Source organism: Platalea leucorodia (assembly GCF_965183815.1).
Source record: "Platalea leucorodia genome assembly, chromosome: 2".
In the NCBI taxonomy this organism is placed as follows: Eukaryota; Metazoa; Chordata; class Aves; order Pelecaniformes; family Threskiornithidae; genus Platalea; species Platalea leucorodia.
In genome coordinates, this window is record NC_138824.1 from 131,037,763 (window position 1) to 131,049,298 (window position 11,536).

At 55.4% G+C, this 11,536-nt stretch overlaps 1 protein-coding gene across 1 annotated transcript; it reads right to left on the reverse strand.

Moving 5' to 3' along the window:
- Positions 1-3,244: 3,244 nt before the first annotated feature.
- COPS7A (COP9 signalosome subunit 7A) lies at positions 3,245-6,602 on the reverse strand. The gene is made up of 7 exons (XM_082304791.1): positions 6,364-6,602; positions 6,184-6,259; positions 5,530-5,618; positions 5,245-5,447; positions 4,705-4,810; positions 4,187-4,338; positions 3,245-3,843 (listed from the first exon to the last, which is right to left on the reverse strand). The coding sequence occupies exons 1-7, from the start codon at positions 6,523-6,525 to the stop codon at positions 3,804-3,806; spliced, it is 828 nt and encodes a 275-aa protein (XP_082160917.1). The 5' UTR covers positions 6,526-6,602; the 3' UTR covers positions 3,245-3,803.
- Positions 6,603-11,536: the final 4,934 nt, after the last annotated feature.

Sequence of the window (11,536 nt, forward strand, 5' to 3'; positions counted from 1 at the left end):
TGCCTGCCCAGCTGGAACGCTCCTCGCCACTCACCGGGTACGGACGGGCGCCGCGGCGGACGCTGGGCTGACACCATGGCGTCTGGCCCCATCGCCTTCAAGAAGGGGAGCAGCAAGGGCCCCAGAAGAAATTGTGGCCCCCGTAACGCAATACGAAGAATTACCCTCATTAACCACGATTCCTAATAAGAATCCGTGGCCACCTCTCGGCGCAGGGCGGCTGGCAAAATTCAGACATCCCTCTCCCCAGCCAGGTGGGAATCAGAGGAGCAGGGATAGGTCCTGTCCTACCTCCTCCCTTTTCTGAATCCAGGTGTGAAAGCCCCCCGGACAACACCCAAAAAGGGGTTGCAACGCATCGCTGCGCAAGAGTCGGGACGCTTTCTGCGCTCGGGCTGGCAGATCTCCTCCTCTTCGAGCTGGGACGGACGCTTCTCCGCACCCTCTCTTCTGCCATCCCCTAAACCCCCGTCCTTTGCCAGGGCTTAGGGTGTCGTGTGGCCGGGTATTTCTGTTCTGCCCTACTCAGGGTCTGTTTTCTCAGGCTTTTCTTTGGGAGAAAACAGGGTTAAAAACACAAAAGACATTTACAATTAAAATGAAACCGTATAATAATAATGCTCAGTACTTACCTCGCTCTTGCCATCTGCAAAGTGATTTACAAATGTTAACTAATTAATTAATCTTCCCATCTTCTCTGACTGAAATTCAGAGTCACGGCTGAAGTGAGCAGGAAAATAAAAAGCGGGGTTTTCAGGTGAAGGGCAAAGGGAAACCCGTGCTCCTGCCCGCTGTTTGCCACCCGGCAAGGCAATCTGCGGCAATATTTTCATTCTGCACTGCACACCTCTCATTTATTTTTCAGTCATACCAAAGGTCTGAAGTAATTTTATCTGCTACCTTCTGCTTCCTTTGTCTTAATAGAGGTCTTAAAAGGTGTTCCCTTTGAAAAGCAAACAAAATGGAAGACTTTCAGAGCTGCGCAGATGCCCCTTGAGCAAATACATTTAACCCCAAACTATTCCGAAATCCGCAACACAACCAGCCTCGAGAGGGGCAAACAAGAAAACGGGAAGGGGGAGCAAGGCCTGCGGCTGCGCTCAGCAAACGCCACTATCGGAGAGCCAAGCTCTCCTCTCTTCCTGGAGAGGGGGGGAAGCTGGATGCCACAAACCAAAGTTATGGCAGAATTGCGCAGGCAGAGTCACGACGGCCGTGACTGAGCCGTGAGGGTCCGGGCCTGGGGCTTCGGCACGGCCTAGGTGTGGCGAGCCTCCCCCGGGCCCCGCGTTGGTCCACGCTCTGGTTGCCGTCACCCACGCGTGGGGTTTTGTGCGCTCGCGAGACCGCTGCCAGCGCGCGTGCGGAGCTCGGGCGCTGCTCCGCCTTGCTGCGTGCCGTGCGGGGCGCTCACGCAAGCCTGTCACCGGCGTGGAGCTCTCGGTGCTGGCTCGCGACGCTCCCAACTCCGCTCCCGGGATCTGCGGCCTGGATTTAAACTGCGGATTCAGGATGTTTAAAAAGACCCTTTGTGCCGAATAGCCCCAGCGTGGTTAAACAGAGCAAAGCCCAACAGGTCGGAGAGCAGAGACGCTTGGGACAAAGCTGTGACAGCAGCAGGACTTTTGCGGGGCACAGAGATCCTCCTCCATCACCGGTAACTTCAGCCCTCCCTCGAGGTGCCACCGCCGCAGCCCAGCTCCCGCTGGACCCCAGCCGGCTGCTAGGACGCGTGCTTTGCCCAGCTGCTCGGCTCCATCCCGAGCCCGTTCGCCTCTCCCCTCCGCATCGTGCCCCACCGGCTTTGCGAGCGGCTCCTCTCCCGAAGGGCAGGAGGTGCCAGACGTTTGGGAGGCGCTCGGTGCTCGCCAGGTATCGCCTCCCCCGTCGGGGCCTCGGTCCCAGGCCGGCCCTGCCCGGGGAGCGGGAGGATCCGAGGCGCACGAGGTTATCGCTTCTCGCGAACAATCGCAAACACGGCGACTCTCCGCATCGAGAGAGACGAGGCGAAGACGATGCAACGCAGAGGGAGGAAGGCTTGAGGTAATTTAAAGAAAAGCTGCAAAGCCTTGTCGCAACCCCTCCCTGCAACTTACGGAAAACAGGACTCCTCAAGCAGACTCCCTGCTGCTGCAAATTAGCCAGACCCCCCTCAGCCGCCCCCGACGCGCTCCTGCGGCCAGGTTTGCACCTCTTGCCTGGCCAACTTCACGCCAAACCTCTCCTACTCCGCGCTTTCTGGCCAGACGCCTGCAGCTGAGGGGCCTGATGCCTCGGGGCACAGAATGGGGGAGAGGTGCGGGGCCGCCCTCGCTGTTGGCGACCTCGGGCAGGGACAGCAGGCACGCCGGGACGGCTCGGCACATCCCAGCCCTGCGACCTTACGCACCGGGAAGAAAGCAGCTCGAAAGCTTTCCGAGTTCACGGCTTCAGGTGAGAGGGGTTTCCCGCTGAAAGTCGGCGCTGTATTACAGCAACAAGTCTCCATGCAAAGATCAGGGCTTTCCCTTGTTGGATTAATTTTCCCGTGCTTTGCTCACCCACGGACACCCAGGTTCCGGGAATCACATTTTAGCAAGGAAAAACAAGGAACGAGGCAGAACCAAGCGGGAGTCACGGCGTCAATTTACATTTACAGCAGCAGACACCGTCGTGGAATGGCAGCGCGACGCTCGCATCCGTCCGACTCTGCTTCAAGCCAGTCTCAGGGATGCATCCTCTGAAGAATCTGATGTTTTTTTCTGGGCATCTCACAGGAGTTAATTTGCATTAAAAAGATCTTTTTCAACCAGACTCCAACATCACCCGAGAATGGCTTAAGCAGCATCTATACCCCGAAAACTCACCCAGACAGGCACTGATTCCGTTACCTTCGACTCTGTCGGACAAGTCCCCGCATCGCTTTCCGTTTTGTCCGGGATCACTGCGCACGTAGCGCTGACGCTTTTCCCTCAATCTCTGCACCTTCCTCTCAGACCACCTGAAAAGCACCTCTTCTCAACGTTCCAGATGCGAATTAATCACATGAGAAACTCTTTAAATAAGATTTATGATTCATTCCTGCTTTACGGACTCTCGTCCCAGCTTTATTGAGCTGCTGTGGCACTGCCCTTTGGAAAAAAAGGAGTATTTTGAGGAGATATTCCACCCAGAAATGGCTCTCAGCATCACAACTTATCAGTATACAAGACAAAGAGACACCACCACAGGAGCACAAGTTTGTATAGATGTGTCCATAGATCTATATTTTTTTTTTATTGTTTTATATATATTTATAATATATTTATATATTTTTAAAAGAATCCCTTCAAAAACTACCCTCCCACCTAGCAAAACAAAGATTAAACAATCAAAGATGGCAGCTGCATCCTGGAGCAAAGTCTCCCAGGGGTCTCATAGAGCCAAAACGATTGCCGAGCACCAGCGCGCTCTTTCCAAGCTTCTGCGATGCCCTGCGGGTGCAAAGGTGACCGACGCAATTTTACGGCTCTTTAAATTGACCTGTCAAAAGACAGGGAGAGAGAAAGAGAGAACCACCCGGCCGCGGCGGCGGGGGCTTGAGGGGTAGGGGAAACAGCAACGCGTACACCTGGAAGCTTAGAGTGTGAAATGCTGTGATGAAGAGGGAGGCACTGCCTGGGAAGTCGGTAAAGAAGATAGGAAAGAGAACAAACATGCAGGAGAATCAGTTGGCAAGATGGGTCTCGGAGAAGAGGTCAGAAGCATCACACTTGGGACCCTTGCTACCCCTCCATCCCCCAAATCTCTTCCTCTCACCCTCCCGGTTGTGAAGGGAGATCCAACTAGTTTGATTTAGACCAAATCTTCGCACTGCCCCGGAGCCTGCGGAGAGAGAAAGAAAACAACAACAAACCCAGTTCAGAGGGGACACTAAGGCTCACCCCGACTTCCTTTTCTAAACGCACGCAAAGAAGAGTAGCTGACGTTCTTCGCAAGAGGAGAACGCGAGGAAGGCTTACGAACTCTGCTTCAGACCACGAGTTGCAGAGATCTTCCCCCAAATTAGCGAGACGAGCTCAGCTGCGACTACACACCTGAGCACCCCACGTCCAGGGAGCAGACCCCTGCGGTCAGTAACCTCCCTGCTCTGAAGCAGGGCTCCCCTCCGCTCGCCTCCCACGCACACGCACGCAGTGGCTCCGTTCCTTTGCCCCCGGCTCCTCACCCTTTGGCTTTGGAAGTTTTCTTGCTCGCCTGGCGCTGGTTGGTGCCAGGGGCCGGCTCCCTGAGCTCTGTTAGGTGCTGTTCCGGGTCTTGGGATGTGGCTGCTGCGGCGGCTGCTGTCGTCACTTTAATGGTCTTCTTCAGGTTGGCTACCTGCAACAGCAGAAAAGCAAGAACCAAGGAATTTCCCACGGTTTTTAGTTTGGTTTTGGGTTTTCTTTTTAGTTTCTTTAGGGTTTTTTTGGGTTTTGTTTGTTTGTTTGTTTGTTTTAAAGCAAGCCCTGGATTTAAGAGCCACAAGCTCAGGCCAAACAACAGAGCTAAGAGCCACCCCGAGCTCTGCACTGCAGAGGAGCGTTACGCCAATTTAGGACTCTTCTTCAGGCGCAACCCCCTGGGGGGTCTGGCCTAGGGAAAAGGTAACGCCTTACTTGAGCAGATGCCGTAACAACCACGGGGGGCTGGCTCTAGTTATTTTGAAGCGAGGGGCACTGGCTGCTCCCTCCCTGGCCCGCTCACCTCGCTCTCTATCTGCTGTTTCAGCGCCAGCTGTTGCTCTTTATGTTGGTTGGCCCGGCTGACCTGTTCTTCAATGCCTGACAGGACGACCTCGCAGCCCTGGCACCTGGAGAGAAGACGTAGAACTGAACAGGCCAGGTATTTACACCACGGGAAAGATGACAGATTTCAACTCTAGAGGCCAAAAAAAACCTGGCAGGCGATGGCTACACCAGGCAGGAGCCCAATGTAATAACGTAGCAACGCCATTACCTGGGAGGGGGACAAATAAAGCGACACGAGGTTAGGAACTGCAGATATATCCCAGCCATCAGCCAGGGCTGTGCGAAGGTTGCTGCGGTCTCATCACCCCTCCAGCAACAAACAGTGGAATTTGGAAAATGACGTTTGGAAAATGACTTTCTGTTGGAGTCTGGGAAAGGGGATCGAGTAGGCCACCTCACGACACTACCCCCCAGCGACACACAGAGGATCCGGGGAAGCCACCGGCCACTCCTGCAACCTTTTTTTGGGTGTTAGTATCGGGGGCTTCCTCCTCACCACTCCTGCAATGTGCGGGTGATGGTGCTTAGCTCCTCCCTCCGGATGTCCCTCCCAATGCTGTAATCCACCTCCAGGCGCTGGTTCCGCTGATCCAAGCTCCCTCGCAGCACATCTGCGTACACCGCCTCGATCACGAGGTCCTCCAGTTGCCGGACGTTCTTCAGCTGTAACTGCTCCAGCAGCACTGAATAGGGGATGCACTGTGGAAACAGGAGGGTAACTAGCAGGAGGTAACCCCAGGGGAAGGAGGACTCGGGGCGGGGGGAAAAGCAGGACCACTACCTTGATCTTGGCAGCCAGAGTAACGACTGACAGGTGCCTCAGTTTGTTCTTTTGAGCCTCTGACAAGGGAGGGAGGTTCGCCGCTTCAGCTATTGTCAGAGTAAAGCACGGGGTGTCAGAATTTATGCCTCATTTTTCCATTTCCCAGCCCTGCACAGAAGCATCTGCACCATACCCGTGTCTCAAAGCTTCCTGCACACCAATCCCCCGAGCGACGCTTCGTCTTGCCAAGCCATCCCCATCAATTCTCAGCTCAAAAGACCTTTTCTGCGCAGCCCTTCCTCCCCTCAGCCTCAAGTCCTCCTCTCTAGCTGTCCCCTCCCTTATTTATGGAAGTCTGCGCATCCCAGCGGATACCTAAGTCTTTCCCCTCGCCCCTCAAAAATGTCATGCTCAAGATGTTCTTGGCAATTCCCCACGCAGCTGGCGAACGGCAGCATTAATTACTGCCAGGTATTCCAGCGGTCTCGGGCCCAAACCGCAATCTGTCAGGCCGTAGCGACGGAGGCACGGCTCTTGCTGCAAAGGGGAACGGTGTGGGTGAGGGTCTACCACCGCTCGGGGCTCCGGGATGTTTTCTGCACCGAGGGCCCGGCATCACCAGGGCTGGAAAGGGCCCCTGAACCCCCCTGTGCCCCCGGGGCCCGGCCTCACCCAGGTAATCCGCGTAGGTGCCGTAGGCGAAGATGGTCAGGAGACGGAAAACGGGGGAGAACTCGCTGTCGGCCAGCTGCGGGGACACAGGGTCAGGCCCCGCCGCCCCCCGGGCCGCGGGCAGGCAGGGCCCGCCGGGCCTAGCGCCCGGAGCCGGGCCGGGGCCGGGGCCGGTCTCACCTCCCGGACGGCGGGCATGTCCAGCAGCTCCCCGAAGACGTAGATGCCCGGGGCCTCCAGCACCTGGTGGATGAGGCTGGCGAGGGCGGCGCCGCGGGCCGCCTTGGCCAGCAGCAGGAACTGCTCCTGGCTCTGCCCCGTCACCTTCCCCTCGGCCGCCATGGCCCCGCCGCCGCCCTCCCGCAGGCCCCGGCCCCGCCGCCGGGCGCCAGCCGGCTCGGCCCCGCCACAGCTTCTCTATGGCACCGCCGTCGCAGAGCGGCGGCTTCCGGGTGTGACGCTCCCCGCGTGGCGGCCTCACGCCCGCCTCCGACTGGGGGAGGCAGCGGTACGTCCCGCCTCCGCCGCTTTCCCATTGGCCGGTCACAGGGGCCGAGCGGCGGGGCGGGCCTGCCGCGAGGGCGCCCCCTGCCGGCCGGGGTGGGCCCCGCCGGCCGGAGCGGCGTCTCCTCACCTCCCCGGCCGCCGAGCGCCGCCCGCCTGGGCCCCGGCCTCTCCGGGCCCCGGCCTCTCCGGGCCCCGGGGCCGGGCAGGGCGCGGCGGGCGCAGGCCCACGCCGGGTGCGCTCCGCTGCTCCGCTCCCAGCGGCCCGGGCGGTTCCGTGGGGCCCGGGGCGCGGCCTGGCCCGGCGTGAGGCGGCAGGGGAGGCCTGACCGCCCCCCCCCACCCCACAGGGCCCAGGCCGGGACTGGGCCGCGCAGGGGCTGCCTGGGTGCCCCAGCCTGACCGCGGCTACCGGTTTGTCGCCTTGCCGGTCGCGGGTGCCGTCTGTCCGTCCGTCGTCTGGGCCGCCAGCACCCGCTCGCTCTCCGCCTGCTCTCCGCCACCCATCTTCCATCAAAACCCGCCCTGAGCCGCCCAGCCGTACCAAAGGGCGCCCAACGCGCTGCAGCGGGCCTAACGGTGGCGGGTGCCACGCGAATAGCCACGGACTTACGGGTCTTTCCATTCATTGTGGTGAATATCTGCTCTTTATCCCTACAATGTGTGAAAATAACTGCTGAGAAAACAGATACGCTACTCTACAGCACAGTATTTTTCATATTTCAGTGATGTATTCTCTAAGCACCACACCAGAATTTAACAATATGCACAGAATACCTTGAGTGTGCCTACACATTGCGCTCGTCTTCGCTTTCACGCCATTAAGATCTCACTATTTTGGGCAGTGTTTTGGGGATGTGTAAATGTAAGAAATCTTGACGTTGCAAAGCACCGTACTTATGTATTTAAAATGTGCGTTTCTTAAATCCCTGCGTGCATCCCCTCCTCTACTGCATTAATTTTTAGAAAAAAACTGCTTTACTATCTGCTGAATCATTAACCGTTGCTCTTGTCAAGAAATGCATCCCCGATGCAGGCAGGGTATGGCCATAAAAAAGATGGTTTAAACACTCCACAAGGATAGAAATGTTTATGCTGTGCTTTAAGTACCTCTTCGTGGCCAAATGAGTTCGCGTAATGCGATCGGGAGGCATCGCCGAGGGCACGCTTCCCCGCGTTAGGCGAAAGAGCTGGTTTTACAGTGATGGGACTAAAAAGTGAGGGTCCTTTGGGGAAAAAAACCTTCGTAGCTCTTCTTGTCTTCTATAAATCATGTGGTAGGTGGAGGTGAGTTGTGAGGGGGACTGGCAGGAGCGCAGCCAGCAAACACTCGTTTCATTAAGCAGCGTGAAGCTGTTTGGCCAAGAGTTTCCAGCCCGGCGCCAGCTCCCTCATGGCTGGCTCCTTCCGAAATCAGCCATGATTTTCCGTGAAAGCAAAGGAGGCCACAAATCGCTGGGAGCCCAGCGTAGCCTGTGCAGGCAACGTGGTTTGAGCCCGTTAAAACCTTCGTGCTGTCAGGGTAAGTTTGCACTCCGGCACGTGATCGCCAGCAAGAGAATCGGTCTTCAGCTTGATCAGTTTAGCACGTATTAAAGGCGGTTGACTTGTACTTTGCCAGACTTCTGTAAGCGTAACATCTTGAAATAAGCAGAACATCTTGGAATCTTCATCTGGGTAAAGTCTAAGCTTGTTAAGGTTTTACTTGCCAGTATCAACAACTCTCTTCTCATCGCTTGCTTTGACTCTAGCTCTTCTCAGGCAGCTGCTGTGGCTGAGTTGTGGAGAAGGCTCCCTTGCGATACTGTACGGCTCCAAACACAATTTTAGAGCTAGAAAACACAACCCATGGCTGCCTTGGGGAGCTCGGTCACTGTGAGAAGTTGCTCCAAGCTCATTTCATCGAATCATAGAACGTCCTGAGTCGGAAGAGACCCACAAGGATCATCGAGTCCAACTCCTGTCCCTCCGTAGGACAACCCCAGAATTCACACCGTGTGTCTGAGGGCGTTGTCCAAATGCTTCTTGACTGCTGTCAGGCTTGGTGACGTGACCACCTCCCAGGGGAGCCTGTTCCAGCGCTCCACCACCCTCTGGGTGAAGAACCTTTTCCTAACATCCAACCTAAACCTCCCCTGGCATAGCTTCCTGCCGTTCCCTCAGGTCCTATCATTGGTCACCAGGGAGAAGAGATCAGCGCCTGCCTCTCCTCTTCCTCTCGTGAGGAAGCTGCAGACCGCGATGAGGCCTCCCCTCAGTCTCCTCTTCTCCAGGCTGAACAGACCAAGTGCCTTCAGCTGCTCCTCGTACGCCTTCCCCTCTAAACCCTTCACCATCTTTGTGGCTCATATTTCAACGGCCATATGTGTTGTCTTTACCCCTTCTCAGGGTCCCTTCAGTCCCTGAGGCTCCTCCAGTGCTTGCTCTCCACGCCGAGGCTACTGACGGAAGAAGGGAGCAGTGCGGCCAGCGATGATCAGTGTGGAAAACCGAACTTCTAAGGTTAATGGTCATGCCACCAGCATTAAGTGGACGTCACTCAAAACTAATTCCAGGCAGAAGGAGCAAAACGGCTCTGAGTGCCTGGGGCAGAGGGGCAAACAGAAGGCACCCAGACCCTCAGTCCTGTGCCGGTAGAGCAGGTTTTCATTGACATGCTGTGCTGCCCCTTTAGCTTTGGGATGTCTCGGTCTCATTTGCCTCAAAAATCTGGAGCTGAACAAAGAGGCTGCTCTGGTCGGCTTCCGTGGGTACACGCGCATGGGCGCAGTCAATCCTCTCTCCTAGAAAAGGGCCCCGAAGGGCGTTGGCAGAAGCTGTCCTGCCCCGGGGCCTCGGTGAACGAGGTGGGAAGGAGCATTTCCCACACTCGGTTGGGTAAAATATGACTGAGAGATGCATTTTACCCAACAGACACATCTTCAGGACAGGCTGAAGATCCTGGTGGCCCAGGGAGGCAGGGAGAGGCTATCAACCTGTATTCTCAGAGCTGGCAAGGTCTGGGCTTCGCCATAGAGCAGGATTAAAGGAGAAGCAGGACTTGTAAGGTTGGGTCAGAGCTGTGAAGGCAGGTTCCAGGGCAATATTAACGAGAGGACTCTCTCTTCCTACTTTTCCCTCTCTGTTTCTGTATTTGGGTCTGATTCACCATAGCCTTGCACCAGCTGCGTTCACTTACACCGGCGCAGAGCGCATTCAAATCAGGTCCAGACATAACCCCGCTGATTTGTAGTGGTTTATTACTCTTCCCCACCCCCTCGCCGGCTCCTTCTATCTCCGTTTTATCTCCCTATCGATCTGTTTCTCTCACACTCTCTGACACGCTTGCTGCCTTTCATTATTAGTCAGATAAAGCCAGGCAGCCCGAGCATCCCAGCTACATGATGCTCCCTCTGTCCTCCTTCTCGCCTAGGTCCTGTCTCCCGTGTGCTGGGTCCCCACGTTTTTGCCTGCTCCTTCTTTGTCCTGCATAGAGCTAAAACAAGGGCAAAGACCAGAAAGTCCTCTGAAGGATTCAGACCCTGAGCTGTCCAAACGAGAAGGTCATCGTCTTCCGAAAATAGGCAAACCCTCGTCGGAGCGCGCGGTAACGTCCCCATGGCTTAGCCAAGTCTTTGCCTCGTCCCTAGATCGGGGTGCCGGGTGTTGAGATTAAATTCCAGACTCCCGGAGTTATTAACTCCCATGCTTTCATTTTGTTCACAAAGCAAACGCCCATCTTTGTGGTCACAGGGAAACTGTGAAATGTGATTTTCATGTAACCTAAAGAGTCGTAAGTAGGAGGCGAAGAGTGCAGATGAAAGCAAGTCTTCACAACATTCCATAATTTTAAGATAAATCTCGTGACATGGGTTCTGCCTTGTTATTTCTGAATGTCTGGGGTTTCTAATCCTTGCTGTAACCACCCCTAGCATCATCCCTCTCTTCTGATCTCGCTCTGGTCTTTCCAGAAAGAAACCTCCATTCCCTTTCTTTTTTCCCTTCTTTCCTATGCGCTCACTGTCCCACTTAAAAGCCCGTGGAGCCGTACTGTCTCATCCTGGGTTGCTTCTCTCTTCAGCACCGCAGAATCCAAATAACTTGTCAAAACGCTGATGATATTTTTTCCCCAGTCCTTCTTCAAATATAGCTAGGGTCACATCTTCCGAGACGATTTTTCACAACTGTGTGTAACACGGACTCTGAGACGCAAACACTGTAAGGACGAAGGAGGCTGGGGTGAATCGCGTGATACCGACACGATCCAGAAGGCTTTTCACCCTATAACTTGGACCGGGCTAATGCGCACAGGGTCGTAAGACCTGCACCTAGCTACACCTAAAGGCAGCCCGCTATCAGCTGCTTACGGAGGAGTTTAAGAAGAGGGTAACTGCGCGGTAACTCTTCCTCCGACCCGCTCTCACAGCCCTCGGGGTTTTGCAGACCAGGAATTGTCTTCCAGACAGGCCTCTGGTCGTGATTCAAAGGCTCCAGAAGAGAGAGGAGCTTGCACTTCACTTGGTAGTTTGTTTCTGTGATTAATCACTCTCCGGTGACTGGCTCTTGTTATTCTCTGCCAGAATATCTGGTAGACTTTTCCCCAGGAAGGAAGTGATACTGCAAGCAAGTCATGTCTCGTTCTGCTTTTTGATACATTAAACAGGTTGACCTCTTTAAATTACTGAGATCTCCAGCCTTCGGATCACCTTTGATTCAAAGTTATTTTTAAAAAATGGAGCAGGAAGCAGTGTACAGTTTTCCAGCATGGGACTTACCCAGACACACAGAGAGGTTTAATCATCTCCTCGCTTCTCTTCCTTACTTCTGTCTTTGCACGGCCGGGGATCGCTTCAGATCCGCTGCTGCAGCC